At 40.7% G+C, this 27,927-nt stretch overlaps 2 protein-coding genes and 1 long non-coding RNA gene across 10 annotated transcripts in view; 1 reads left to right on the forward strand and 2 right to left on the reverse strand.

Annotated features, from left to right (window-relative positions):
• Window positions 1-27,927, forward strand: part of LOC122865414 (astrotactin-2-like) — a 273,440-nt gene that overhangs the window by 211,471 nt on the left and 34,042 nt on the right. For 7 of the 8 annotated variants that reach the window (XM_044173805.1, XM_044173808.1, XM_044173807.1 and 4 more), the window contains 3 exons: window positions 12,477-12,799; window positions 22,511-22,644; window positions 24,415-24,563. In XM_044173805.1, coding sequence (XP_044029740.1) covers window positions 12,477-12,799; window positions 22,511-22,644; window positions 24,415-24,563 — 606 coding nt within the window. Of the gene's footprint in view, window positions 1-12,476; window positions 12,800-22,510; window positions 22,645-23,386; window positions 23,497-24,414; window positions 24,564-27,927 lie in introns of those variants that run through there. The other variant, XM_044173810.1, reaches the window with a different exon arrangement.
• Window positions 2,698-8,846, reverse strand: trim32 (tripartite motif containing 32). Its single transcript, XM_044173814.1, has 2 exons — window positions 8,699-8,846; window positions 2,698-7,747 (listed from the first exon to the last, which is right to left on the reverse strand). Exon 2 carries the CDS (start codon window positions 7,733-7,735, stop codon window positions 5,681-5,683), a length of 2,055 nt encoding a protein of 684 aa, XP_044029749.1. The 5' UTR covers window positions 7,736-7,747; window positions 8,699-8,846; the 3' UTR covers window positions 2,698-5,680.
• Window positions 9,809-12,682, reverse strand: LOC122865416. The gene is made up of 2 exons (XR_006375473.1): window positions 12,545-12,682; window positions 9,809-12,000 (listed from the first exon to the last, which is right to left on the reverse strand). It is a non-coding gene; the product is annotated as an uncharacterized LOC122865416 (long non-coding RNA).

A 27,927-nucleotide genomic window follows, 5' to 3' on the forward strand; every position in this document is an offset into this window, starting at 1 on the left:
CATGTGAAGGGTGGAGTAGATTTGACCATCTACACTGAAGTTACAACAAGTTCCTGTTTAATAGCGAAACATTGACATTCAACGCCACGGACACGACCTACAATGAAAACTCACACTTCGCGAAGGTCTTTAGATAGCACTGTGAAAATTTGAGGTTGATCCAATTAATTCTCTAGGAGGAGTTTGTTAAAGTATGGACCCTTTAAATGGCGAAAAATGGTCTAAAAGTGCATATTCATTTCAAGGCTTTTTTGTCTTGGGGTGATACATGCACCTCCCAAATTGCATACATGTAGGTGAAACGTAGGCCGGTGGCTGCTTTTTTTCAATTTTGTAGGGGGCGCCGTGGAGCCAGTTTGCCACGGCCATGTGCATAAAATACGTACATTTTCGTCACGTCTGGCAAGTGTACAAAGTTTCGTGAGTTTTTGAGCACCTTTAGCCCCTCAAAAATGTGATTCATTTGGGAGAAAAAGAATAAAAATTACTTGTATTACAATAGGGCCACCGCAGCAATCACTGCTTGGACCCTAAATAATAATTCTTTGCATTTCAATACGGCTTTTGCTGCCTGTCAGCGCTTGGACCCTAAATATGAAAAATACGCAAAATCTGTTTTTTAATGAAGAGCTGTACAGTGTTTGAAACGAAGAGGATGGAATGTGCAAAATATTGACAGGCCTGTGCAAAAGTTCACAGTATAAAGTATAAAGAATATGCAATGTACAGAGATAATAATCCAAGAAATGTGCATTAATGTAGCGCACTGAGTCAGATGTCAGAGACTTTACGTTAATGTGATGTTTAGTGTCCACGGGGCAAGATAAGAGTCCGTGTCAGTGAGGGTCCCGGGCCTTGTTGATGAGGCCAGCTGCAGTTGGGAAGAAACTGTTCTTGTGGCGTGAGGTTTTGGTCCTGATGGACTGCAGCCTCCTGCCGGAGGGGAGTGTGTCAAAAAGTTTTTGCCTGAAGTGGGAGGTGTCGGCCACAGTCTTTCCTGCCCACCTCAGGGCCCTGGAGGCATGCAGTTCCTGGAGAGATGGCAGATTGCAGCCACTCACCTTCTTGGCAGAGCGAATGATAGGCTGCAATCTGCCCTTGTCCTCGGCAGTGGCAGCAGCATACCAGATGGTGATGGAGAAGTGAGGATGGACTCAATGATGGCGCTGGCAGGACATACATCCTCTGCTCTGCTGTCTTGGTGAGGTTCCCACTTGAAGTCCTGGGGGATACTGGTGTCCAGGAAGAGGAAGAACTCCACAGTGTCAACTGGGGAGTCACACAGGGTGATGGGGGCAGGTGGGGCTGGGCTCTTTCTGAAATCCACAATCATCTCCACTGTCTTTAGAGCGTTGAGCTCCAAGTTATTCTGTTCACATTCTGCCATCACCAGATGGCCAAACTGTAGGCGGACTCATCCCCACCAGAGATGAGCCCAATGAGGGTGGTGTTATCCCCAATCTTCAGAAGCTTGACAGACTGATGACTGGACATGCAGCTGGAGAGGTAGTGAGGGAGAAATAGTGGTAACTTCAGGAGTGATGGGGTTACTATAAAATGTAACCAGTACAACATAACCTTTTTACATCAAACTAAGCAACCTGTCACAAATAGGTCAAATATTCACAGTGAACCGAAGTAGAGCAATAATTACTATAATTTAACAGGTTATGGGGGTTATACTTTGTCTGACTATAAACTAAACTGGGTTATGTTTAAAGACCTCATCCTCCTTTAATTCGCCTCCTGGTTAAAAGGCAGCATAATCTGCATGAATTGAATTAAACATCAGTGTGACTTAACAGCATCCAAAAAGCATCTTGCAGCACTGTTCCATTTAAATGGTGTTTTTTAATCCTATTTATTCGTGATCCAAAAAAGTGCAGATTTTCAGTCTAGCCATTCAATGTGATGTTGATTGGCACCTGGGTTTCAAAATAAATCCCATTACATACTTGCTCACCTCGTAGGAAAAAAGAAAAACAGATTTGGGGTCAAGGAGGGCCAGGATTGAACACCCACACCCCTATAAAAGGAGTAATGTACCAAATCTGTTTTCAGTGCCAACATGCTTTATGGCAGAGACAGGATCCATGTGCCACAGAGGAATAAGATTTCATTTCAACCAAACACTACAGTAGGTAGTTTTAATGATGAGCATTTATTTAGACTGACAAGTAGCAGTAAAATCATCTGATCAAATGTTTGACTGAATTGAAAATATGTATATATTATATTATTTTAAACAATGCATTGTTACAAATGAAACTCCCCAACTGTAGATAAAGTATCTACAACATTACAATGCTTACATGTTAATGCATCAATAATATTAATCCAATAATATGTATATGACAGGTACCATCCTACTGCTTGAGTATTTTTATTTTTGATACTTTTAAGTACATTTTGCTAATAATACTTCTCTACTTAAACTTCAAGACATGACAAGGCTATAAAGTGACCTTCCCATATTATTGCACCATTATTATCAGTATTATTTCCTTATCACTCACCACTACCTACAGCCTAAATCAAAATATGTTTAAGTGGAACAATAGAGCCAGCCAATTGTGGTGACAAAGAAGGTTTGCTTTTACTACGTAAGTCACACAGAAAACTGAAAATTGTATGAATACACATATTTGATAAAAGCGAACATGAATGCTAGAATGGTATCAAGAACTGCTACTGATATTTTAGTTGTTTCATAAATGTTTATTGCACTCAGATAATCAACAATACAAACATGAATTTGACTACACAGAGATGTCTGTAATGTGTTCAACGCATTGTAAAATTCACAGCCTCCAAAGGACATAACACCTTAAACACATGGGAGTTTGGTTCATGGACATATTGCAGTATTACGATCCAATAGGATAAATTAATAAACTGTGAAGAAGTATGCAAGGAAATTCTTTCCAATGACATGTTAAAAAAAACAACATATTAAGATTATGTGAGACACTCTGATCTTCAGCACACTGACACAAGGACACTTGATTTTTCTAGCATTTTATGCATTTTTCTGTCACTTTTAAAGTTTGAATATTCTCTAATAATGGCTACATCTAGTGACCACTTGAATAAAGTGTAAATACTGAAAATAATCAGTTTTGATGGCAAGGTTGACATGCAGCTGAGGCTATCTTGAATTAAAATCTATTAGTATAGTGTTGACATAACATGGCCTAAGAATAAAACAAATACATCATGTAAAACAAAAATGCACATGGATATGACTGTGACAGACTTCACCTAATACTTAAATTCAGTTCTATCTTTTTTCTCCTTATCACTTTGCTTATGTAGAAATATGAAAAACACTTATTTACGATACAGTTTGATTATCAGATATGTATATTTGTGTGTTGCTGTTTAATGGGGCTCCAGGTGCAGAATTAAGGTCAGCTTTGTGAAATTATTTCTTTTTAAGGCTGGAACTTGAGTCAGTATGCGATATGCTTCTATGAGCAAACCTGGACTGGAAGATACGTATTGCCTCAGAGCAGGCATATTTGCTATTTACGACTTTATAGACATATAATATGTTACATACAGTATTGATGGGTGGGTTTCAATGATTAACTTGATTCCCCACATTTAGGCCACTAAATATTTTGATTTAAAGGTGTCTCGTATTATTATTTTACCTGAAAGCATCTTCTTTCTAATGCTTCGTATGGACTCAAAACTTCAATAAATCAACAGGATAAAATAATAAATAAAAAACATGCAGATATAGACGCATTTAATGTTGACTAACATAAGCACAAACAAGCAAATTACTGGATATGGCTGTTGTCTTTACCATATCTACCAACACTGGAAAAACTCAGGTTGCCAGTTGTCTAGTGATTTCATAAAAACCTGAGGGAGACATAAAAACATGGGACCAACATCCCAGTGTAACAAGGTTTGGTGTGTGTGATGCTGGAGTTTTCACTCATCATTATTCTAGCAGTGCTATTCTGAACACTCCTGCCAGTGATCCCTTCGAAAGACTGTAACCACAAGCCAGGTGTGAGGAAACAATGGCATGGGACAAGTTCTCTGGAATAAACACCAGGTTTGAACAAAGTTTGTAAACATTATTCAAGTTGTAGATGTCTGCTGTATCCTTATGCTTAATGTGGTCTGGGTGCTGGAGCTATTTAGTGTTGGCTATACTGGCATAGCAACAAAAAGTAATTTATAGATAACAGTGTGATGTAGCTGAACGTACGCCCACAGGGAATAGAAAGATCAGAGCCTTGACATTTTAAGGGCTTTCCAAGTTACAAAGGTAATCTGAGACCTTTGCAACTCTGTTCATAATGGACACAGTTCTGTCTGAGAAGTAGGACTCAAACTAGGCGCTACAATGTTTACGATCATAAGTAAACAACTGCTCAAAGCTAACTTTAATGCTGCAGGTTAAACAAAAAGCCAGCAGAAGGAGATGTAGAGGATTGAAATTGCAGTGAGATGTATGACTGAGCAGAACAGCTAGAATAGGCTCCAGAGCACTTGACCTGAATTTTATCTTGCAGATGGCAACCTGCCCCCTAGTGACATAAATGAGGCTGTGGCTGGGAAGTCACTAGGAGAAGGCTTTCAGTTTAGATTTTAGTAACCTTTGCTCTGAAAATGTCCTGTTCTCAACTGGTTACTCAGGTTGTGGCTGATGTACACAGGGTAGCCAGGCAGTATTAATAAGTACTGGAAAAAAATGCTAATAATAATGTGGTCTACAAATTAAACATCAGTAACCCAAATTCTGATTGCATTAACTCAGCTAAAGTTAATGGTCAGCTAACAAAAATTGACTAATTTAATAGATGATGGTGACTTCATTTTTACTATTATTGGCCAAAGATTTTTTCCTGACAATGTCAGTAAATTTAAACCCACAGAACCCCAGTATATGACATATCACCATTGCTCTCTTTCCTGTAGGTAACTTAATATTCTACACTTTATGTTCCCTGAATGTTACTGAATGCAATTCAATGAATGCTAATTCTTGGTTACTGTTTTGCCATTAGCTAACTGCACAGTAAACTTTAAAGCTGCCAGCTGCATTCAGCAACATCAATGTTAGTCTGTGCTACTAAAACCTAACACTAGGTCGTGTCAATAATAAAGTGCTTCACAGGCCAAAAGCCTCGATATGCTTTATTTCATGTAAATACATGTTCATTTTCAATTCTTCCTTCTCACATTTTTCTTTTGCAAAGCTGAAGCATATCAGTGAAAAGCTATGCATCAGTCAGGCTGAATGGTGGATATAGCACTCAGTAATAGAGGAAAGAAAATCATCTGTACTTTGTGCCTGCATTAGCTTTGACATCAATGGCTTATTTCGCTTATTTTAATGTGACAACTTGTGTCAGTATTCTTTGATGTAAAAAGTTTGTCTGTTTTAGTGTTGTGATCCATTAACATAATCAGGAGGCAGCTTAAGTATCTGATTTTTAATTTGAGGTATTAAATTAAAATCCAGTAGGCTTTAAATTGAACCAAACTGACTAGAACATTAATTTAATAACCCAATAAAGCTGGAGTGAGAATTTCTTGGACTGCAGCCAAACTAAAGTGACATAACAGTGGGTTTCTACCTTTTCCAAACTTCTATACACACCTACCAACACATACCTACTAAACCTCTCATGCTCATGTGGACTGGATTGTTCCTCTAGGAAGTGGAGGAGTGCCTCCTCTGAATGTATGTGTAGACTTTAACACAGTGGTCCCAACAATCCAGCACTAGCAGTTGTCCTTTCTGGGTGGTGGCCACTCCCACAGGGCAGGTCAGCCCTTCCTGGATGAGAATTTTGAATCCACCCTCTTTGGGAAACTGGAGGATTTCTTTCCTGCCACTGTCCGTTACCAGCAAATCCCCATTGGCATCCACACACATGCCAGTGATACAGCGGAAGTCCTCTGTCTCTGAGAAAAAATGGCTGAGCTGCTTGCCTAGTTGGCCATCAGTATCCACTGAGCCAATAGAGAAGCCACCCTCCAGGTGGGGTTCATTGTGGCGTTTCTCAAAGTTCAGGGCCAGGCCCTGGGTGAAATAGACTGTTCCAGCTGCATCACATGTCACAAACTTTGGCCGCACAGCAGAGCACAATCTGTTGTAGCTGACCACACCTACATTGCGGTCCACTGCTAGACACCACAGCTTGCCACCTTCCACATCTGACACCACAAACTGACCTGACGGCATGGCAGTAATGCCCCAGGGTTTAATCAGCTGGTTCTTATGGCAAGCCACACAGTGTCCATCCATAGTGTAGACTTTAACTGAGTTATCGTAGTTGTCAGTGACGCCAATCAGGCCTTGAGGAGTGACAGCAATGGACAAGGGGATGAGGTTAGGCAAGTCAGCCCCAAGGAAGCTCAGGACAAAGTTGTCGATGCTACTAGCGTTGCGGCGGATTTCACGCTGGAAACCTTTGCGATTGAAGATCTGGATGCGGTAGTTGCCACGGTCAGCTACCAGGACCTCACCTTGTGATGTTACACAGATGCTGACTGGTAAATTGAACATGCCAGGTAAAGTTCCCTTGCAGCCCATCTTCTTCACAAACTGGCAGACTGGGGGCCCTGCGCTTGTTCCAGCTCCTCCGGGTGATCCCCCGCCTGCATCCATGGATTTTGACTTAAAGCTGCCTGGTGAACCACATACTGCCTCCTCAGCTGCAACCATGTCAATGTCTCTGTAAATATCCATTGGAGCCCCCCTTGCACCACCTATAGCCCCTACTACTCCAGCTACACTCTCTACATCACCTTCAAGTGCCATCTCCAGCTGACTCGCCTCATCGTCTGTATTGACAGTAAAAGTATTTGTGGTCAATTGGCCCACTTCTACAGGTTTAGAGTGTTCTTTTCTGACCAGTTCTGGCTCTTGCAGCTTAAACATGGTGGGTAAGCTGCTCCTCAGATCCAGCTCTTCATCATCACTGCCTCCGCCATCATCCTTCAGCAAAGCGATATCACTCTGCCTCACCAGCATTGTCAGATAATCACAGCGTGACAACACTTTCACCTCCGCAATGTTAAGGAGATATGTCTGCTCCTCCAGGACCTGCCCATTTAGCTTTTCTACTTCTGCCATGGACGCTGTGAATGCTCTTCGAGACCTCTTGAGCTCCTCTTGAAGACGTAGCTCAGCTGTAGTATAGTCCTGGTGCACTACCTGGTACTTTAGTCTCAAAGACTTGGAAATGTTTTCAATAGCTGTCTTTTTCTTCTGAATTTCACCCATAACATCACGCAAAGTAGTCAGCTTGCCACCCAGTTCTTTACGACGCTGTTCAGCAGCCACCCTAATCGGCTGGACTGAATGGCCTTGATGCAGGTGGCCCTCCCCTTTACAGAGCTCACAGAGGACTGTGGCACAATCATGACAGTACTGTCGTGGTAGGCGGTTGCAGCAGGACTTGCACATTAGGGCAGCAGCAGCAGCACTGCAGGATGTAGTACAATCTAGGATCTTGAGCACAGTTAGATTATCGGCCAGCTGGGAGATATTGCTCATACGGGAGACCTTGCTACAAAAGGGGCAGCGCACACCATTGATAGTATTAGCCAACAGCTTCTCTAGACACTGCCTGCACACTGTGTGACCACACTGCAGGAGTTTGGGTCTCATTTGTTCCTGGTTGTAGGTCTCCAGGCATATAGGGCATTCAAGAACCTCCCTAATTAGTTCTGGGTCCAGCTGGGAAGATGCTGCCTCCATTATGGTCCTTTCCTTGAGTGAGAAAAAACAATAAAGGAATTACAAAATATTGTACCATTCTGTGTGAAATTCTACTGAGAGTAAAACATAATGTCACTAACTCAAGTGAGGAAATAACTATGTGAGTACCATGTTCAAGATGCCTCACCGCTGTGTATTATATTGGATTTAGCAGTATTTTGTAGCAATAGAAATGTGATACACAAATTACACAAGTCTGACTCTCTGGGACTGTGTGACAATAAATGATACAGTCCTAAACATTGCCACAAACCTAATGCCAGTTTGCAGGTTATTTGTCAGGCAAATTAATAAGTATGTGGCTAGCTATAATTAGCACAGCAAGCTAGCGCTTCTCTGTTTCAAAGTAGCTAGTTGTCGCGGTGTAGCCGACATAAATATGAGGCGAAAATTATTTATTGGGTGACTAGTCAACAAGGAAACTATCACTGACGACAACTATCTAACGTACCTAATACTGTAATCCTAATACAGGATGTGTTGTTGACTAGGCAACACTAACATTATTTACAACTCACTACATCCTCTTGCTAGTAACGTAAAGAAAATAAGCTTGGCAGGTAAGCTAGCTAATTGATGAATTGTTGTTATTTATCAGTGAGCTAACGCACACACGGCCGTTCCACGCAATGACAAGCAATGTGATAAGCTAGCTAACTAGGTTATATCTAAGGGCACCATCGTACTCTCTTGATGCTTAAAAATAGATTGACCTTGCAGTCCAGACTTAAAAACGAACTACATAGAGAATTCTCTAATTTAAACAAGTAAATTTGAGGCCTCACGACAAAACAACAAACGTTAAAACTGCCCCTTGGCACAACGACAATGTTAATCAACATATCACAGGGCTGGTTTTGATGATCGTGCATTCAAAACAAATGACTCATATAGGACTCATCGTAATGTTTTTCTTTTGACATTTCTGCTTTAAAACATTACCTTTTCTTCAATGTTAGTTGGTTGGAAGTACAGAGGTTTTGATGGGCGCGCTGTGTTTCTGCTACTGCAGCTGCTATGTGAGACTGCAGTGTTGACGACGTCACGACGTGAGTGTTACGCAATACGCACAGCTCTGAGCCTGACGGTTGTTTGTATTGGTTGCTATGTAGGCTTCTACATGGACAGTGGGCACGCCAGGGTCCTGATGCAGTTCCATGGATGTAATACACAAAATAAGTCTCACAGAGAGAACCTGAAGTAGGCTACTGCCCACAGGCTACAACTGCATTTGAAAACATCCAGATGTGTTGACATGTTTCAGTTTTTAGACGTGAGCCAGTAATTATAGAAACAGACCACTAGATGTCAGAATAAGTCTTCTAAAGAATGTCAATTCAACACCTCTGCACACAGAGTGAGAGAGTAAATGTGGCACAATCTAAGAAACTGTCTGCTTTTCTTTGTTCAAGCACTTTTAAAACAAATAGGTTTTTAAAGAAATTTGGAATATCTATTTAGATATAGTCATTTAACATATTTAATAAAAGTTATTGTATTTTGGCCTGCTATTTACAGACCATTAACTGCTGTTCAAATAATAAAATAGCAAGTTATAACAATGCTTAATTGGAGTGGACATTTACATTGTATTAGCATGTGTCTCTCTTGCTATGCCATTATTGTCTAAGACTGTGTAAAATTAATATGGAATATGACCTACTTTAGATAACAAGGGTCTGTTAAAATCAGAGGTATGTGGTACATGTAGCACTAGCAGCTGTTTTAATAAAGCAAACACAACAATGCCAACAGTAACCATATCTAACAACATCTGTATTAAATTGCTATGGAAGATATCTGACACCTTTGCTGTTGTTGCCTGGGCAACATAACCCTGTCCAGAGGGGATGTGTCCCTGATGAGTAATTATACTGCAACCAGTCTACTAAGACAATTTAATTAACAAAGGTAGTGCAAGATCAATGGCATTCACTCCATTTATCTCTTCACTGTGTTTGATGACAGGCAAGTGTTGCATAAGCATCACATTAATTTCAAACAGCAAAGAGATGTCATAGTTTATAAAAAGTTGAAATGACGGGCCTCTGCTTTAAGTGCACAAAAGTAGCAACATGTAGTCCAGTTTAATTTGTCCTTGTGAAGGGTGTCACCATTGGTCAAATGTCAATTAAACTGTACATTGCACAAACACAAATAAACAGACACACAAAGTACTTTAGTGATCCCAGATGGAAATGATATGCTACAGCAGTTTGCTACCAGTCTCAAAACAAGATTTACGGTAAGGACACTTAATGAAAACAAGTCCAAAAGTAAATAAAAAATAGGGGAAACAAGATTGTGCAGGGAGAAAGACTCACGTTACCTTGGCTGTGTTTTATTTTCTCCAGAAATACTTTACAGTGCCAAATCTTTCATGAAATGCATTTGTTTACATAGATGTGAACAATTGTAATTTGGGGTTAAATGAGTTAAGGGGGTGAAAGTCAATTAGACTAACTAGCCACAGCTAAAGGTCATGTCTGTGGTGTTTTATCTGTGAATTTGGAAGTTTCAGTGACTTGAGGTGCAGTTTACATTTAATAATTGAATATTACACATTATAGGTTGTTTTATTAAAAGCTGATACTAATATATTTTAGATATGTTAGATAAATATGTTTCTTATCTCCCTTACCAGGATCTCCACTCAACTCATGACCCCAGTAATGCCCCAAAAATTGTCTACAACCATTTTTTCTTTTCTATGGCAGTGAATTGTTGCTTCAACTTGGTTGTTTAGTCTAGCCAATTAGCTATACATCCATTTTCTTCCCTCATGTTGTCTTCTCATAATGCTGCATTTCTCGCCAGTATTATGTACTTTTACTAGTGAGTTACATATGGTTCAGGTAGCCAAAAAACTATACTATATACTATACTATACTACTAAAAGTTAAAAGCAACTTCACATTTTCTTTGTTTTTACCCATTATATATTTTCATAATTTTAAACTGAATGTGAGCTTCTTTTAGAATATTCAGTATACTTTTAATTAGCTAAAGTGTGGCCATTAATCATGTAGGGACTTTCTATGCACATGTTAATTATTAACATAAAGTCAGTTGTGTGCAGTAATTTCTTATTAGGCTTTTAACAATACAACATAACACAGATTTTTTATTACAGTTTTGCATGCTCTGTATTCACATGATTTCTGCTTGTTACTTTTATGATGTCAACAGTACAACAGGAAGCAAAACTTTTTGCAGTTTTGAGTTACATCAAGGCCTTTTACTTGATCAATCAAAATTTAAAACTAATTTGAGATGTATTGTAAATAAATTATTTTTACATGCTGCATTTGTGTGGTTGAAATGTCACATCAACTTGACACCTATGTGATTTTCCCCTGCAAATAATATTAGTTAGAAAATAGTCCTTGAAAACATCCCCACCTGGGTTATGTTTTTCTCAGAGTGGTTAAATGACTGCGGGTAAAGCACATGTGTCGGCATGTGTTTGTGTTTGAGAAATGAGTGGTTGAAAGTTTACACGCTCTTTTCATGTCTTGGGTTAACTTATTTAACATTGTTGATATTACAGGAGTCCAAGTGAAATTGCACATGTAGACACATTTAGACTTGTTTCTCTCAGTCTCTCACAAACACACATACACTATTTGAGATCATTGTCTTTTTGCCATGGACAATAGTTTAAAGGATATTCGAGTTCACTGTCATTAAAACTGTTAACAGGAAATAAGTCATTTAAAATATTAACCCTAATTGGTCCCAATTACCCCACCTTAAATAATGTCAAGGGATTTTCCTGCTGTCTTACCCATTTCCTTCAGGTTTGGGGTCTCCCTTGTTTTTTCTTGGTCTGTCTGTGTATATTTAGTCTGTTTTGTGTGAGTTATATATAAGTATGATACATATTCAGTGTTTTAAACTGCAATATCTATATATTTTGTAGCACTGACTGATGATGCATAATATCTCAAAGCTACATCATAAGCCAGTAATTCCAACTATAATGCACTTTTTTTGTCACTAGAAAGAGTCCTGTATCACTCATTTGGAAAACACACATATGTGGCTCTGTTCTTGTAAAGCAAATAGACACAAAAGCACATCTGCCACATCAGCACAGATGGCAGATCTGCTCCACTGTAACATGTGGCCTGATGTGTCCTCCAAGTGAAACACTCAACACCCAAGTAGCATTCTCTCCTGTTTCTTCTCCTCTCCTGCTGCTGTCGCTGCCTCTTCTTTCTGCATGGTGTGTTGTTTTCTCACTGAAAGAGGAAATGATGGGAAAGAATCCCCCCAACTCCAGTGAGAACATCAAACAGTGGTAATTGACACTCAGGAGAAGAAGCCAGTGACACCCCTCCTTCCTCCCCCCTCCCATTCATCCTTTGTCTATGAAAGCTGATGACAGTAAGGGATTAGTTGTTGTTTTTTCATCTTTTCCTTGGCAGCAAGTAAAAGTAAATCCAGACGCTCTATGCAACTGAGGGACTGTGAATGTTCTTTGCTACTCCAAGTGAAGATTCATAAATTGTTTTATGGAAATAAAGATGAGAGAAAGTTTAGGAAGCGAGGATTGTTTTTACAATTTGGAAAGAATACATATTAAAGTAATACTGATGGCTGTTTCCCTCCCTCTTCCTAAAATGGATGTAAATAATTATTGTTGTTAACTTTGTTTATCTTTGTCTGCACCCCCTCCTACCCATACCCTCCCTTCCTCCCCTGCTTACCCCTCCAGAGGCAACAGACCAGGGGGTTGGCGGAGGTGGGCGGCGTGAGCTGAAGTCAGTTCCCTTCATCACCTACCTGACGGCACTGCAGAAGAGCCAGCTGTTGTCTGACGACATGGTGAACGGCGTGGAGATCCGCTGTGAGGAAAAGGGCAGCTGTCCAGCTGGCTGCCACCTGTGCCATCACCAGGCCATGATGGGAGGAGTGTCGGGGAGAGGCCGCACTGGTAACAGCAGGAGCGGAGAGCAGCCTTCCCCCATCCCTGTGCTGCTGGAAGTCAGCCGCGTGGTGCCCCTCTACAGCCTGGTCCAAGACAACGTCACCAAAGAGGTGAGAAAGCAGCATGGGGGTAGGAAGTCTGTGTGTGCGTGTGTGTGTGTGTCTGTGTCTGCTTGTGTGCATGTGCATGTGGGTGTGTGTGTAGAAGGAAAGAGAGAGGCTGTGAAAGTGACCAGAAAACCAGAGAATGACAAAGAGAATCAAGTCAAGAGATGTGATGCATCATTACCCACTTGAGTTGGAAGAAAAAAACTAAATTTATAAAAACACCCACATCCAGGAATGAACATACAAGTGTATTATAAGAAGTATTTTCTGACATTTTGTGAATTATTTATATGAACATACATTGTCAACTTTTTATTAAGTTTGTTGTAAGATTAAAAGTATTTTCTGACATTTTGTGAATTATTTATATTTATATGAACATACATTGTCAACTTTTTATTAACAATTTTACATAAAAGTTGCCATGTATTATGCTACATCTTCTGCAAACAGTAGTTTAATGTAAATGTGAGAGAAATGAATGTGTTGTGCTGCCCTGTGACAAAAGGTACAATCTGCTCTGAAAGTCTGGGAGGCATGCTTATTGTTCAGTATATTTTACTTATATACAATGTCATACCATGTGGTGGTGGTGTAATCCTTTCATACTGTAGATATCCATTGTCCTCTGAAGCGTTTAAGTGATACAGTTGTAACAAATCACCTCTAGGTGGCATTAGTTGGTTAACTTTGACCACTGGAAATGAGCACTGTAATACAGAGGGCATAAAAAAGATGACATCATGGTTTTCTCCTCTTGTGGGAAAGTCAATGTGTATATGTGTGAGATATAAATGTGTGTGTCTGTGTCTAAACAAGCATACACAGCTGAATGTAATATCAGCTTAATGGCCACATGTTGTGTTTATGATTCATCCTGTATGAAAAGTCTTTGGATCTTTGTGCAGTGAAAGTTAATCATATCAGATTTATTTTCCATAAGGTAATTTAGGACAGGGCTCTGGCTTCACTTGACATTTAGTTTACCAAATTTTGCTCTGTTTGGGCTTCATCTTATCATTGTCTTGCTACCTAACATCCGGTACATGTCTTCTCTGTGCATGTGTAAGCCAACGCAGAGCTGTTTGCAGGTGACTCACACCCAACACACACACATGCATGCACACACCATAGGGAGCAGACTGGTTCATGCTCTCCCCAATCAAGCATCTAATTACCTTACCTTCTGAAATTACTGCAGGCAACAACAATACCAGAGGCAAAAAAGACACACACACACACACACACATATATATGCACTCACGAACACAAACACACACACGCACACACACAACAAAGCCCCCTGTACGTGCTGCCCATAACAAGCACCACAGCTGCAAAGAAAAGAAGGCACAATCAATAGCAGACGATCCCTAGTGGGCCTCATCGATAGCTGAACGTGAGGAAGAGCAAAATGTCTCTTTTCCCTCTCTTCCAAACACCTCGCTATCCATCCTTCTCTCTCCCCCTACCCAGTCTGTAGTCTTCTGGGGATGTACAGAGTGAGATGTATGAGGAGGAGGAGGAGAAAGGGTAGACTGCAGTGGATCGCTCTGGCAAGCCCTTCTGAGGTAGCTTGAGGCAGGATTATTAGCTTCTTATTGATGTCATCGACCTCTTGGGAGGGAGGGGAGTCCATCACTCTGCTCCTCTTTTCCTCTTTCTCTTCTTCTCTTGGCCGCAACTGCTGCTGCTAGTCTGAAAGGCACGTATATTGCATTAGAGACGAGTGACACAACAACCTGCTCCTCAACACACACAACTGCTCATTCTCCCTCTCTCTCTGTCTTTGTGTGTGTGTCTTTCTCACACACACTTCTTTATCTTTCTACTTGGCTGGGTCTACCGGGAAAGACAGATGCCATGTTGCAAAAGCTTTCTCAGAGATGAGGTTCTTTTATTTTTTACCTTGAACCCCCTGAAGCAATCAAAATAGAGGCTTAGTTGTCCAGTTTATGATTAGGTGGACTGAGGTCATACCTATATGCATATACCTATTGCATGTGTCTGTGTATGCCCACTACTGGGTTTACATGGACCTGTCACTCTTTCTTTGGCTCCCTTCCTCCCTCCTTTCTCAGAGCTGCCTGACTGTTTGACAGGACATGTCATGTCCCTTTCACATAAATCTCCTCATTATTGAGCCAGAGGGGGATTTTGTTACAATGTGAAATTACCCCTTCCTTGAAAAGACCACTACCAGGACTGAAAAGAAACAGAAATAAATGGTAGTAGAATGAAAATGAAATAGTAGACTGGCGTATCTGCCTTCTTCTTAGCTTGCTCTGTGTGGCTCTGTCAAAGAGGAGAATGGGGAATAAAGTACGTCTTTGTACATGTGCCCAGTACTGACATTACCAATGACTAGTTAAGGATTTGGGAAAGTAATACCTGGAAGACTGATCCTGTCAGCCAATATTGGATAGTTACCTGAGTTTTCCTAAAAACATGTTAAAGAGTTGGTGTACCCAAATAGAGGGGGGAAAACATGTTGTATCACTTGCCTCTTGTGGTATCTATCCATGCTGGTAGGTTTGGTTTGAAGTGTTGAGATTTTAAGGCGTCCGCCCCTGATATATTTGCCTCAACCCCAATACAATGAAGGTGAATGGAAATTAGTTTGTGGTGCTCACAGCATTGAAACGTTACATTTAGAAAAATTCAACACTCTTTCCAGGAGCAATGCCCCTTCTGGATTATCCATAGGCTTAACTGTCCAACTGTTGCTATAGGGATTATTTCCTCAGTAGAAAGAAGTTCCTATGAAAACTTAAAATGAGGTCTGTGGATTCTGCAGTAATGGGGACACTTTTTTCTGAAAAGACATGTTGCTGTTGAAGTTTTTAAGTGTAATGTAACACCACAAATAAAATTCCATTCACCTCCATTTATGCATTCATCAGTTGCATGTACTGTATAGCTAAATTTGTAGATAATTCATTGTGTTTATTTGTCTGTAAGAAACGTAATAATTATGTTTTGCATTTGGAAGGAAAGGTTTGAGGATTACTCCCTCTTTGCCATGGTATTCTCAAGTTGCTCTGTTCTCGGGCTTGGCTTGCTTTAAACCTGGTCTTGACTTGAATTCGACTGGAACCGGTCTTGGAATTGGCTTGGACTCGTCTAAGGTGGTCTTGCTTACAGGCCTTTTGAGTGCACGCAAATACACACACGCACACAGACTCCCCTGTCTTAGTGCCAGAGAAAAATACCTCAGTGGATAAATAAATAAGCTAACGCCTGTGGAGCTTGCCAGTGGTCCTATGTCCTGCGTTGCTGTGACTGAATTATGGTAAACCTTTTGAACAAATTGGTTGTGAGTCTAATGGGTCAGAATCCTCTATATCTTGCCAAGTGGCCGCTGTCATGCTTTCACCATAACGCACTACTGCAGCCCCTCGCAGGGGCGTGTCTAGAAGATTTTCAGTCATGGCAGGAGGGTGCACTGAAGTAACAGCAAAACAACATATTTGCCCCAAAAACAAAAGAGGTAGCAGCATTACACACAAGAGCAGGGCAGGTATATTTGCAATGGGTGGGGGGAGCTTGCCTTAGGGGACCTTCTTAATAAGGAAAACAATACAAAGTATGCCTAGTGTCCTGTTAGCTTGAAACTAGCATTTTCTCATTCAAGTCATTTAAGGAATATACAAAAATTCAAATACCAACACACCCTCACAGTTGCAGCCAACTCTAGGCAATAGTATGTAGCCTAGACTGCTCACTCCAGCAGGTCTCATAATTTAATGCACACATAGAAAGAAACAAAAAAATCAAGTTGAATTGACACCTCTCTAAAACAAAACAAAAACTTATTATAACCTTCATGAAGGTAAAATTTATTGCAGGGCTGTTGTATTAGTTTTAGCTAGGTGTACCTAACTGGCAACTGAGCGTAGGTTCTGGTCAAAATTTGGTCCATAAAGCATTAATTACATAAGCAGTAGTACAGACTTGTCCTTTATGCTACATACAAAGCTAACTAAATCATACTAAATCCGTCTTTCCTATCACAAAGAAAGACCTAACCGAAACTTCCCCCTGATGATAAATGGTCAGTGAAAGAAAATATCGATAATTATTCCAGTAATCATATAGAGGGTAATGTCCACAGAAATTTTAAATTTTTGTCAAATTTTATTTGTTACCATTTTCGTTTATTCCCCTTCTCTGTTGGCTTTTTTATTTGTTGGCTTAGATTGTTTTAACACATAATAAGATAGCAGACTAATAAGTCACTTGACTTTTCTGGTAAGTTTAGAACATCCTCAAACAGAGCTGGCACACCTAAAAACCAATACCTGCTGTTTGAGGGTTCTCCAGTGAGATGGCAAACCCCCATCAACCTCTGGGTGAACCAACCCTGTAGCTGCCCCCAGTATCCAATTTCCTGGAAGTACTAGTTCTGACAAGGTTCCTAGAAGCAGCCCATTGGTTCCTTTATTAACACTATTAGCCCGGAATGATTGGAAAGACTACATAAATGATTTCATGTGTGCGCACACACAGACATACACACTTAGGTCACCATTGATGGTGTTCTGTGTGTGCTGACTTAGACTCTTTACCACCAGTAGTGATCATCTTATAAATCAATACCGTGGGCCAGCTGGCCAGTGTTTTTGTGTATTAGCCTCTGAAGACGGACAGTAATATGGTCAGCTTAGACTAGACAAACAGATTAATACATTAAAAAGGTCACAATGGCCTCCCTTGCCTTCTTGTAAGTCACGACAGGCTTCTACGAAAGTGAAAGGTCCAAATCGTATTTTGGTGCCAGTGAGTCTGCAGGGTCTAAATGATGTCAAGGCTAGGAATTTGCGGCTGGAGTTGTTGCTGATACTCAGTGGCCTTGCTGTTCACTGATCTTGTCTTCTGTGCAAAGCAGGGGGTGATTACATTTCAAGCTCAATTTGTTCAGTATCGATAAGGTCAATGGAGATGAATTGTGGCATATTTGTGAAACTGTAGAACCATGTGTTATTGTAACCATAGGGGCATCACCAGTTCTTGAAAGCAAATCTGTCATGACTGCACAAAAACTGTCTTACACTGTTACAGTCATTGCTCAGATAGGACCATCTTTGTCAAAAAACAGTTGCTTTTCTAAAGTTTGTTCCCTACCCCTATCTGGCCAACACAGAATATGGATCTATAGTGTTCTGGGAATGCATGATAGTTAATCCATACAGTATAGGGTATCCTCCTCTTTTCAGCTATGACTTATCTAGTAACTGCACTGAACACAGAAGTAATCTCTCCTGGGCCTTTCAATATGTCTGTTTATCTCACTAAAACATTTTCCTTACTGACCCAAGTCTTTTTCTTAACTTGCACCAGCAGGACATATTGCTGTCGTCACTGCCACACACTTGACATACAATCACTTTACATGTATGAGCTAAATATTTCTTTTTCTTGCTTTTCTCTAAATCCTCATCTCTGTTTTACCTCCCGTGCCCCCCACCCAACCCCCTACCTCATTCTCTAAACCACAATTAGATTCCCTGTTTACCCAGTGGAGACTGGCTTGCATTACTCTTCAAACATAAACACGGCGGTAATCGCTTTGTCTATTTTTTCACATGTGCAGCCATGCAATCAAGTGAGCAGACCCATATGGGGTTTTTCTAGGAATCTGGTGGTGGTAAATGCATGGCAGTCCTGTGGTCTTCCTCTCTTTTGCCCCTAGCAGCGGAGGTCATTTCTCATTTCTCATATTTGTCTAGTCTGTGTGCGTGCATAGTCCTTGAGTCCAGGTTTTTCTTGTTGCTTTTGTCTGTGGCCTGCTTCCCATTGACATGAGGTGGCAAGACCCCTGCTGCTGATGTTTTCTGGCAGCAGTTAGCCACATAGGCTCAGGCAAGGGGGAGAAATGTAATTACCTTTTTCCCTTTTTTGGTTTTCCAGGGGGTTATTATATGGCCATGGATTACAGTGCTTGCCTACCCTATAATAACTGCTCATTCAGCATGCTCATTTAGACAGGCTTGTATTGGAGCATAAATAATGGGAAAGGCTTGACTGCTGAAGGATCCTGATCCTGTTCCACAGTAAGGTGGGGAATGCTTTGAGAGTTGGGAGTCTCCTTTTTTCACACCTTTGTTTCCTTGTTCATATTGTTTATTTTTTACTGTCCTATTTCTTTTGGTCTCTCTAGTCTCATCCTCTTTTTTTTCCACTCTTTCTTACGCTGCTGCTCATTTAGGTCACTTTCACTCTCAGGATCCTTTGCCTTGAGTGAATGCAAGTGGTATTGGAAGAAGTCATTTCCCATGAAAGACTGTTGAGCCTCCTTTACAGCTAACAATGTAGTGTTGTGGAAATGCTAACATCAGCTTCTGAGTGCATACCCTGACTCTTTTTTTGGCCAAGCCGTCTGCCTTTCTGGTCAGGACTATGCCCAAAGTCATCTCAAATGTCACTTCCATTAATCAACACACTGCAGAAATCTTCCTTGGCATTTCTCCAATGAAATGAAACAAGCAACTGTGGAAATCAATCATTAATTGAAGTGTGTGTTTGTGCGTGCATGTTTGCATGTGCCCCTGTGTACACGCTGCATGTGCACGATTGTCTTAAAGATGTGTGTGGTCTCATCAGTTCCTTTGCTTTTGGATAAGTGAATGTCATGGTGTATTGGAACAAAGGACTGGCTTCTCTCTGAGTTTTGTTGGATGCCTGGTACCCAGTGATAATGTTTCCGCATGGTTCCATTGTCTTATTTTTGTGACCATGATCAACTACATCTCCAAAGTTGTCTGCATGAGGCAGCACTGCCAACCAGTTAGAGCACATAAATAACTGAGTGCTCCATTGATCCATATTGTGACAGGGGGAGCCAGAGTGCTTGCGAACTCCCTTGAACTCACTCTCTATCATGCCTGTGGCTTTAGGGAAAGCCCTGACATTATACTTTACTGCTTTGACGGTTATATCGGCATTTTGCTGCCTTTTTAGAGGATGACTGAGCTTCTGCCTTTGATTTTTCTTTCGCCCGTTAATGAATCAGCACATGGAGATGTTAGATGATGTCATCTCCTAACATCCCCCCCTCCATCCCCTTCACAGACAGACCGACGGAGACACCGACAGATCCACACACACACACAAACGTGCGCATAGAATGGAGGAGGTGGGGAGTGTCACAGCTCTCACACCTCCATCATAAAAGTCACAGTGCATCTATGATATCACAGTGTAAGCTTGTCGATGTTAGTGAGATGTTCCTGCCTTCCGGTAATTGGGAACGGCGGGTATGAAAAGGTCACTCTGTGTGTCGGTGTGTGCGTGTGTACCTGTACTTCTGTCTTTGTGAGACCCATTTTGAGTTCTAGACCTTCAGAGAGAGGACATTTTGGCCAGTCCTCACTTCATCAAAGAGCTTTGATAGTTAAATGACAGTATACGAAGCTGTAAAAGGAAATGCAGAAGGGCAGAACGCAGATGGAAGAAAGCTGGTCTCCTTGTCCATTTTGTGGCTATAAAACAGTTATTACTTCCTTATAATAGGATGGTGAAAGATGCAAGAACATGTCATTTCTCTGCACTTATTTCTGCCCACCAGCACAACCCCAGATTCCTATTCAGAACTGTCGATCAGTTAGTTAACCCAGCCTGTCCTTGTGCCTCTGCTGATTGAGATGCTGACTGTGAAAATGTTTTATTGCACTTTGCTGAAAAGGTGGAGTTAATAAGATCTGGTATTACTCCCAATCCTGCATTTTTAGATGTGGATCACCCGCTCAGAGATTCTTTGAGCAAATTTTCTGCTGTTACTCTGCCTGAACTCACAGAAATCAAGTATCTTATGAGAATATCCTCCAGCCCTCTTGACATAATTCCAACTAGGTTTTTATTGGAAGTTATGGATTGTATTGGGCTCCATTTGCTATCTATATTGAAGAACTCACTGTCTACTGGTTCTGTCTCAGGTTACTATAAAACTGTTTGTGTTCAACAAGTCCTAAAAAAAACCTGGGCTTGATCCCACCCTCCTGGATAACTATCGTCCAATCTCCAAACTGCCTTTTATTTCCGAGGTTCTCCAATTGTATCTAAGCAGCTTCTTGCTGCTATGGAAAACAACAGTACCTTTAAAAAGTTTCAATCTGGTTTTCATCAGCACCACAGCACTGAGACAGCCCTTCTCAAAGTCACTAATGACCTTTTAATGAATGCCGACGCAGGCATGTGCTCAATTCTTGTGCTGCTGGCGTTGTCTTTGACACAATTGATCATGGCATTCTTTTAGATAGACTGAAGGGCATATCTGGCACTGCACTAGACTGGTTTCCATCTTATTTGTCCAAGAGGAACTTCATGTCATCCTTTTCCCATATCAAATATGGTGTGCCTCAAGGTTCAATCCTGAGACTGATACTGTTCTCCCTATATATGCTTCCCTTGGGTGATGTCATCTGTAGACATGGGATTTCTTTTCATTGTTATGCGGACAACACACAGTTCCTCCCTGTCAAGCCCACTGACCTTAGTATGCTGAGTTCTCTGCACGACTGCCTGTCCGACATAAAAAACTGGATGTTGATACAACTGAAATAAAACAGAAATTCTTGTTTTTGGGCCCCAACATATCACAAATCAAATACTGCCATCTACTGGCTACCTGTCATAACATATCAAGCCTGTTAAAGAAATCTTGGTGTCCTGTTTGATAGCAATTTGTTTTGAGCAACATATCACTAAACTTGTCCAATCATGTTTTTATCACCTCAGAAATATTGGGAAAATATTATCTATTTTAAATCTTAGTGATGCAGAAACTGTTGTACATGCTTTTATCTCCTCACGCCTTGATTATTGTAACAGCCGGTTCTCTTGTCTTAATCAAAAAACTCTGAAACAACTGCAGACTGTACAGAACTCAGTAGCTAGGCTTTTAACCAGGACCAAGAGGTACGATCACATCACACCTGTTTTAGCCTCTTTACATTGGCTCCCTGTTTGTTTTAGGATTGATTGTAAGATCTTAGTGATTACTTTTAAGGCTCTTCATGACCTGGCTCCAGATTATATTTTAGACCTTTTAATCGCTTATGAACCTTTACGTAGTTTGAGAATTTCAGGCAGGAGTCTTCTGTCTGTTCCTGAGTCCAGGTTGAAAACTGAGGGGGACAGAGCTTTTGCCATCAGGGCCCCGAGGCTCTGGAACGAACTGCCCAAAGAAATTAGTCAGTTGTTTGAGTCAGTGTCTTCTTTTAAGTCTCTTCTCAAAACACATTTTTATCGGAAACCATATCCTGATCTTATCTGAGCTATCTGTTTATTTCATTAGATTTTAATTTATTGTCATTATCTCTTATTTTGTTTTTGTCCTTCATGTATTTCATCATTCACTGTGGTATTTTATTTCTCTCTCTGTGAAGCACTTTGTACTTTGTTTTGATAAGTATTCTATAAATAAAGTGTATTATTATTATTATTATTATTACTATTATTATCATTATTATTTTGGTTTGATATGTTAGTGTTGATGGTAAATTTTAGGGGATGGGGAAAAAGAAAATGAAAATAGTCAATTGAGAGTCATCATGTAGACAGAAATACAAGGATCTGTGCCTGTGTGCTGGGATATGGAGGTCATTGGTGGAGAAGGTGGGCGGGTTGGGAGATGGGGGTGGGGTAAGCATAGATGGACGGGGAGCGCATGTTCCTAGAGATAATTGCATTTCTCTCACCTGTTACCCTTTACAGGCCTTCAAGAGCGCCACAATGAGCTTATACTGGTGTGCTGGAAAGGGCGATGTCATTGATAACTGGTGTCGCTGTGACCTGAGTGCCTTCAGCAAAGATGGCCTGCCTAACTGCAGTCCCCTCAGGCAGCCAATGTAAGTGTGAGGTGACACTATGACACCTAGGAATTCATGCACAAGAGAGATTTCATGGATGCATGCACTGATGCACCGCACGCACACTCACATATGCACATGGACATGCACACACATACACACATACCTGTCTGACTCCTGGGGCACTTGAGAAAGTTGTAGACACAAGCACAGTCCCCAAAGTTCTAATAGCTGTCAGTCGGCCCTTACACCCCTCTGAAAAGAACATGCTCTCATTCAAGGTGTCCTAATAATACTCTTGAGGCTTTTGTGAGTCATCCATCCTGGCTATTGTTGCCCTGAGAACTTTTAAAAAGAAACAGGAAGTTGAAAGGGCAAGGCTGTAGAAAGCATTTAATAAAAGAATAATAAAAAAGGCCTATTAATATATTATATTCCAGCGTGAATGAGGGGCAACATTTATTGGCACCATAACAATAAAAGCTTAAGAAAGATAAAATATAGTGTAACTGCAAGAGAGGATTCTGGGGTCCAAGACCTAATGACATTTGCACCCAATGTGACAATGTTTTGCCAAGGACCCAATGCCCGCATTATCAACTATAACCAAATTTATAGTTTTGCATAATTCTTGCTTTGTGTGACAAATTTGATGGCAAAGTCACTGATGCTAGACCAATTAAATTTGAAATCTCTACCTGTGTCTACAGTGAAACAACACCAAAGATAACAGTGCATTAAGTGTTTCTGAACTTGTTTCACCATGTCATTGTTGATATAGAGTGACAATGTCATCGCCCAACAACAAGGTGACATTAACACAAATCTTTGGCAATGGCATTGTCAATTGGACATGTGTGGCCCATCAACTGGACACACTCCAACAGACAGGTGAATATAATAAATATCTATTTATTTAAAAAAACAAATAGTCATTTTGGGGTGTTTGTGACGCTCTCTGCTGATAAAGATCATGTGATATGATCAAAAACTCCAGAACAACTACTAAATTGACCTTGTGATGAGATTGGTTTTAGTTCTTTAGCAATACTTCACCAGGAATACTGGTATTTGGAACATACACATTGATACTTGAGACTTAGATTATGCACACGTATTGCACAAGTAGTTTGAGATGCTTTTATAACGGTTTTGGCATTGTTTAGTTTGTGGATTGTGGTTGTGGAATTGGAAAGGAAGGGTATGGTGCCACAACCAGAGTTTTGGTCAGGCTTTCCCTGGGCCCATGCTTACTGGCACGAAAGGGCCAGTGAAGAGTCACTACAGCAGCCAAATCTCCATCGCTGGCCAGTGCCGGAGTGTAAGGCCAGTAAAAACCTGCAGTACTTATTATTATTGTCTATAAGAATGAAACCGAGCGTGCTTTTTATGAAAGAGGGATAACCTACCTCTCTCTGACATTGTCACAGATGTAGCTGGAGGGCAGGCAAAATGGAAATATTGTTCTTTTATCTCTTTTGAGGATTAAAGAGCGAAAACTTCACAGGGAAAACTGCTGGAGAACAGGTGGCATCGGAATGCTGTTATGTTCAAAGCTGCTGTTTGCCATCTTGTTGTCCAGTGAGCTATAGACAGAGGTGTGACAGCCTCTACTCTAACAATGACCATATGAATCCTACTTATCCACGGTAGGTATAGGTCCATACTTTAGGCATGGGGCACATGCACACACAGTTTAATTTGAAATTCCAGATGAGGGCAACAAACAGTTGTGGTAGTCTTTTGATCTCACTGTCAATACTGTATTTCCATCTCTTAAACCTTGTCTTTTCTATGTTGCTCCATTAGTTTGCGCCTAGCCCCTTACCTGGAGCCCTCAAGCACAATGGTGGCCCTGGAGTGGATGGATGTGGAGCCTCTGATTGGCTGCAAAGTTTCTGACTACATCATCCAGCATAAACGAGTGGAGGATCCTTCGGAGGCACAGGTCTACACAGGTAGAAAAACTAAATTCCAAGCCTGAGTTGATTTACGTTGCGTACGCTTGAAATTTCTCAGACAGTTTTATAAAGACATAATTTTTTTCAACGTGTTTGGAACTTTCTCCTCCAGGCCGTAACCAGGTCATATCAGATTTTCTAGTTATTTTGCTTATATAAAAATTAATTTTATTACCTAATATCATGGTTAATTTGTTACAGTGGGTTAGGCTAACCCTAACCCCTAACCCCTAAAAATTAGCTTACTTAATGTTGGTCTTTATTGTTTCAGCAATAGTCATTGTAGTGTACACACACACACACACAAACACAAATAGTTACACAGTGTCTAGTGCTGAGAAAGAGAATCATTTCTAAATTTTTATCTAATTGTGTTAGTCTTATGATAGCCTGACTTGGGAAAGTTTCACTAGATTCTGTTTGACAGCATGTTTTAACTGCAAATAGAATGAAAATTACATTGTTGACTGCGTTTGAAGTAGAGTATCTGTGATGCATAAAGTTACAAAGGTTAAGAACTTTGTATTGGGACATTTGCGATTGGATCTTGATTGCAGGAAAACTAATTGCCCACATCAGGTAATGTGTTGCTGCGAAATCAATGACAAGCCTTGGTTTAGGTCAGAACTAAGTTCTCTTGCAGCTTTGTCTAACCTAGTTTGCATTCTCTCTTGTGAGGACAAGAGCATTCTTTCAAAATGGTGATGCAAAGATGAAGATGGAAATAATAATGAGAGCAGAAAGGAAAGTTAAATGCCACTGACAGATAAAAGAATAAAGATGTTTGATGAGTTGATGGAAGGAATTAAGTTTAAGTTAGGAACTACAATTGAAGGGGATGAAGTTAAAGTTTTGGACTGGATACAGAACAGAAGAAGGAGCTTAGACTGAGGATGGGAGAAGATGACGTAGGGCAATTTATCAAGTAAGCCATAAATGGTGCTGACCATTGTGCTGTGGGGCTAGGGAAGTGGTCATGGTTGTGACGAAGGGCTGGGGTGAGTCAGAGGAAGGGTGATAGGAAGGAATTTAATAATATTGGAGAAATGAGGTGGTCTGGAATAAGTTGGCTTTAGTCATTGGGAAGTATGGACAGGCCATCCATCACCCCTGGGAGGAGTGCTGATGAAGCATGGGCACCAGCAAGCGAAGAGAGGGTACAGACAGCTAGACACAGGCATGCTGGCAGAGGTGAGGTAGGAAGGGGCAGATGGTGTGGATGACTCACTCTGCTATGTGCCAGTCATCACTATAAATCATATCGTAACAGACAGTATAATACAGATTAGAAGTCATTGTCTCCGTCCTTTTGTCTTTTTCTCTTCCCTTTATGCCTGTCACTCTATCTCTAACTGTCATGTCTGTCTTGTTTACTCTCAACTTTCTTTAAGTATCTGGACAAAGTTGGTGAGTAAAAAAAGCAAAAGCTAACGTAGTTGAGTGCATTGATATGTGTGTGTTCAGTATATGCCCTTCTGGAGTAGGTAATGTTAATTGGCAGGAAACCCTGGCAGACTATAGGTTTTCCTTCAGTGGAAACATCATGTATTATGATCTCTATAGGTAAACGCATCTGGGTAGCTCCCACTTCCACTGCAAATACTGAAAACTGTACCAATACAAAACCTTCATTGTTCTTCAAAATGGGGAGGTTCAAGATTGCTGATACAAACTTGGAAGGCATTGCAGGGGTCGATTTATGAAATAATAGGGGCCTCTTAAAATGATGAGATCTTGTTCTCTGGACTCAGCAAATATAAGCCATAGTGTTTGAGAAGTGTCATTTTCTCACACTTACTCTGACTTATTTTGAAATTATTGGATTTGTACTCCCTGTACCCACAGCTGGCTTCTTATTTAAGGACCCTCTTTGAGGCACTTTCTAGGAAAATGGAAAATGTCTGCATAATAAAATTGAAAGCTGAGATAAATAAGAAGTCCACTTTAGCCTTGTGCCCTGCTCACTTGTGGATACAAAGTAAAAAACTCATCTCATGCTCTCAAGCTCAGTCATTCCTTGATGCATTTTTCTGAGCAGTGCTCCTCTTGACTTTCGCAGACAGATACACACACATACACACATTCCCCTGTTGAAGCTGCCAGTGAAACCAGTCTTCTACCGCTGGCCACTGAGCATCTCTAATGGAGCAGTTTGGGGATAAATACTTTTCTCAAGGGCATCTTGGTGGTTTTCTTGAAAGCAAGTGTTTCACCTTCATTTTCCCTGTTCATATTTTCCAAGACTGTGTGATGATTTGAACCAGTGAGCTTGCAGTCAAGCCTTCTTCTCCAACATCTAAGGGTGGGTACACACTAAAGGATTAATCGGCTGATTTACAGAAAACCATATTTGACAATTTAGACAATCGTAGGGAAAAATCTGGATCCAAAGCTTAGTCAGGGCTGATATTTGGCAATACAGAGCAGTGTGAGGTGTTCAGATTCGATTTTTAAAGTGTTAAATAGAGAATATTATGGAAAACAAGACATTTTACAGTTAGATATGTTATTAAGTGCATGTGACACAAATATGGTACTCCTCACTGTATCAAATTGCACCATTTGAACAACCCATTCTGAAGTGCCCCCCAGTTTGATGTCAGATAAGGGACTGGGCAGTGCCAGCAGTACTAACAGCTAAACACAGCAATACTTTTAATGTTTGATTACAGTACAAACAACATCTTCCAGAGCTGGATCTGGAGCATTTGACAGTTGGTAGTCTAGCCTAGAAAGAAAAAAGAAAATATAAAATTAGCAAAACTATGTAGTAAAACTAGTAAATATAAAATAAATTTAAAAACAAAAATATTTGGGCAGGCCAGGTCAAAAGGCTGCAATATGTGCTGGGACAACAAAGTACAAAGGACAGTTACATGGACAGTGCCATTGAAATCAGAAGACAGATGAGACACAGATAAACATGGTGCAGTGGAGAGATGGGACTTTGACCATCGGCGAGTAGTAAGGGCAGCACCTGCGTCCAGCGGATGGGATTCAGCTGGCGCTGGCATCCACAGAAGCTGAGGCTGCATCCACATCCATTGCCAAGTTGAAACACTGCTTCAGGCTGGTGTCTGAGAGAGAGGAAAGATAAACAGACAGCCAAACACAGACACTCAGCCATGCGGAGCATGAGTCACACACATTCAGCCATGTGCACACAGATGGCAGACAGAGAGTGAGTGTGGAGATGCAGACACTTGGATGCAGCTCTCACTGGGTTCCCAAAGCCATGTTTCTATGTCAGTGCTGTCTAGACTAGGATAGGAGAAGATACTGTACCCCTCCTGACATAGATATTGTTAAGGTCAGTGATTTGACAATGAGAATAAATAGGTCTTGATTTTTAGGATTGAAG

This window comes from Siniperca chuatsi, linkage group LG18 (genome assembly GCF_020085105.1).
Source record: "Siniperca chuatsi isolate FFG_IHB_CAS linkage group LG18, ASM2008510v1, whole genome shotgun sequence".
Lineage (NCBI taxonomy): Eukaryota > Metazoa > Chordata > Actinopteri > Centrarchiformes > Sinipercidae > Siniperca > Siniperca chuatsi.

Bases quoted from the DNA above. Each gene is read 5' to 3' on its own strand.
- trim32 (XM_044173814.1), bottom strand. From the start codon at position 7,735: ATGGAGGCAGCATCTTCCCAGCTGGACCCAGAACTAATTAGGGAGGTT.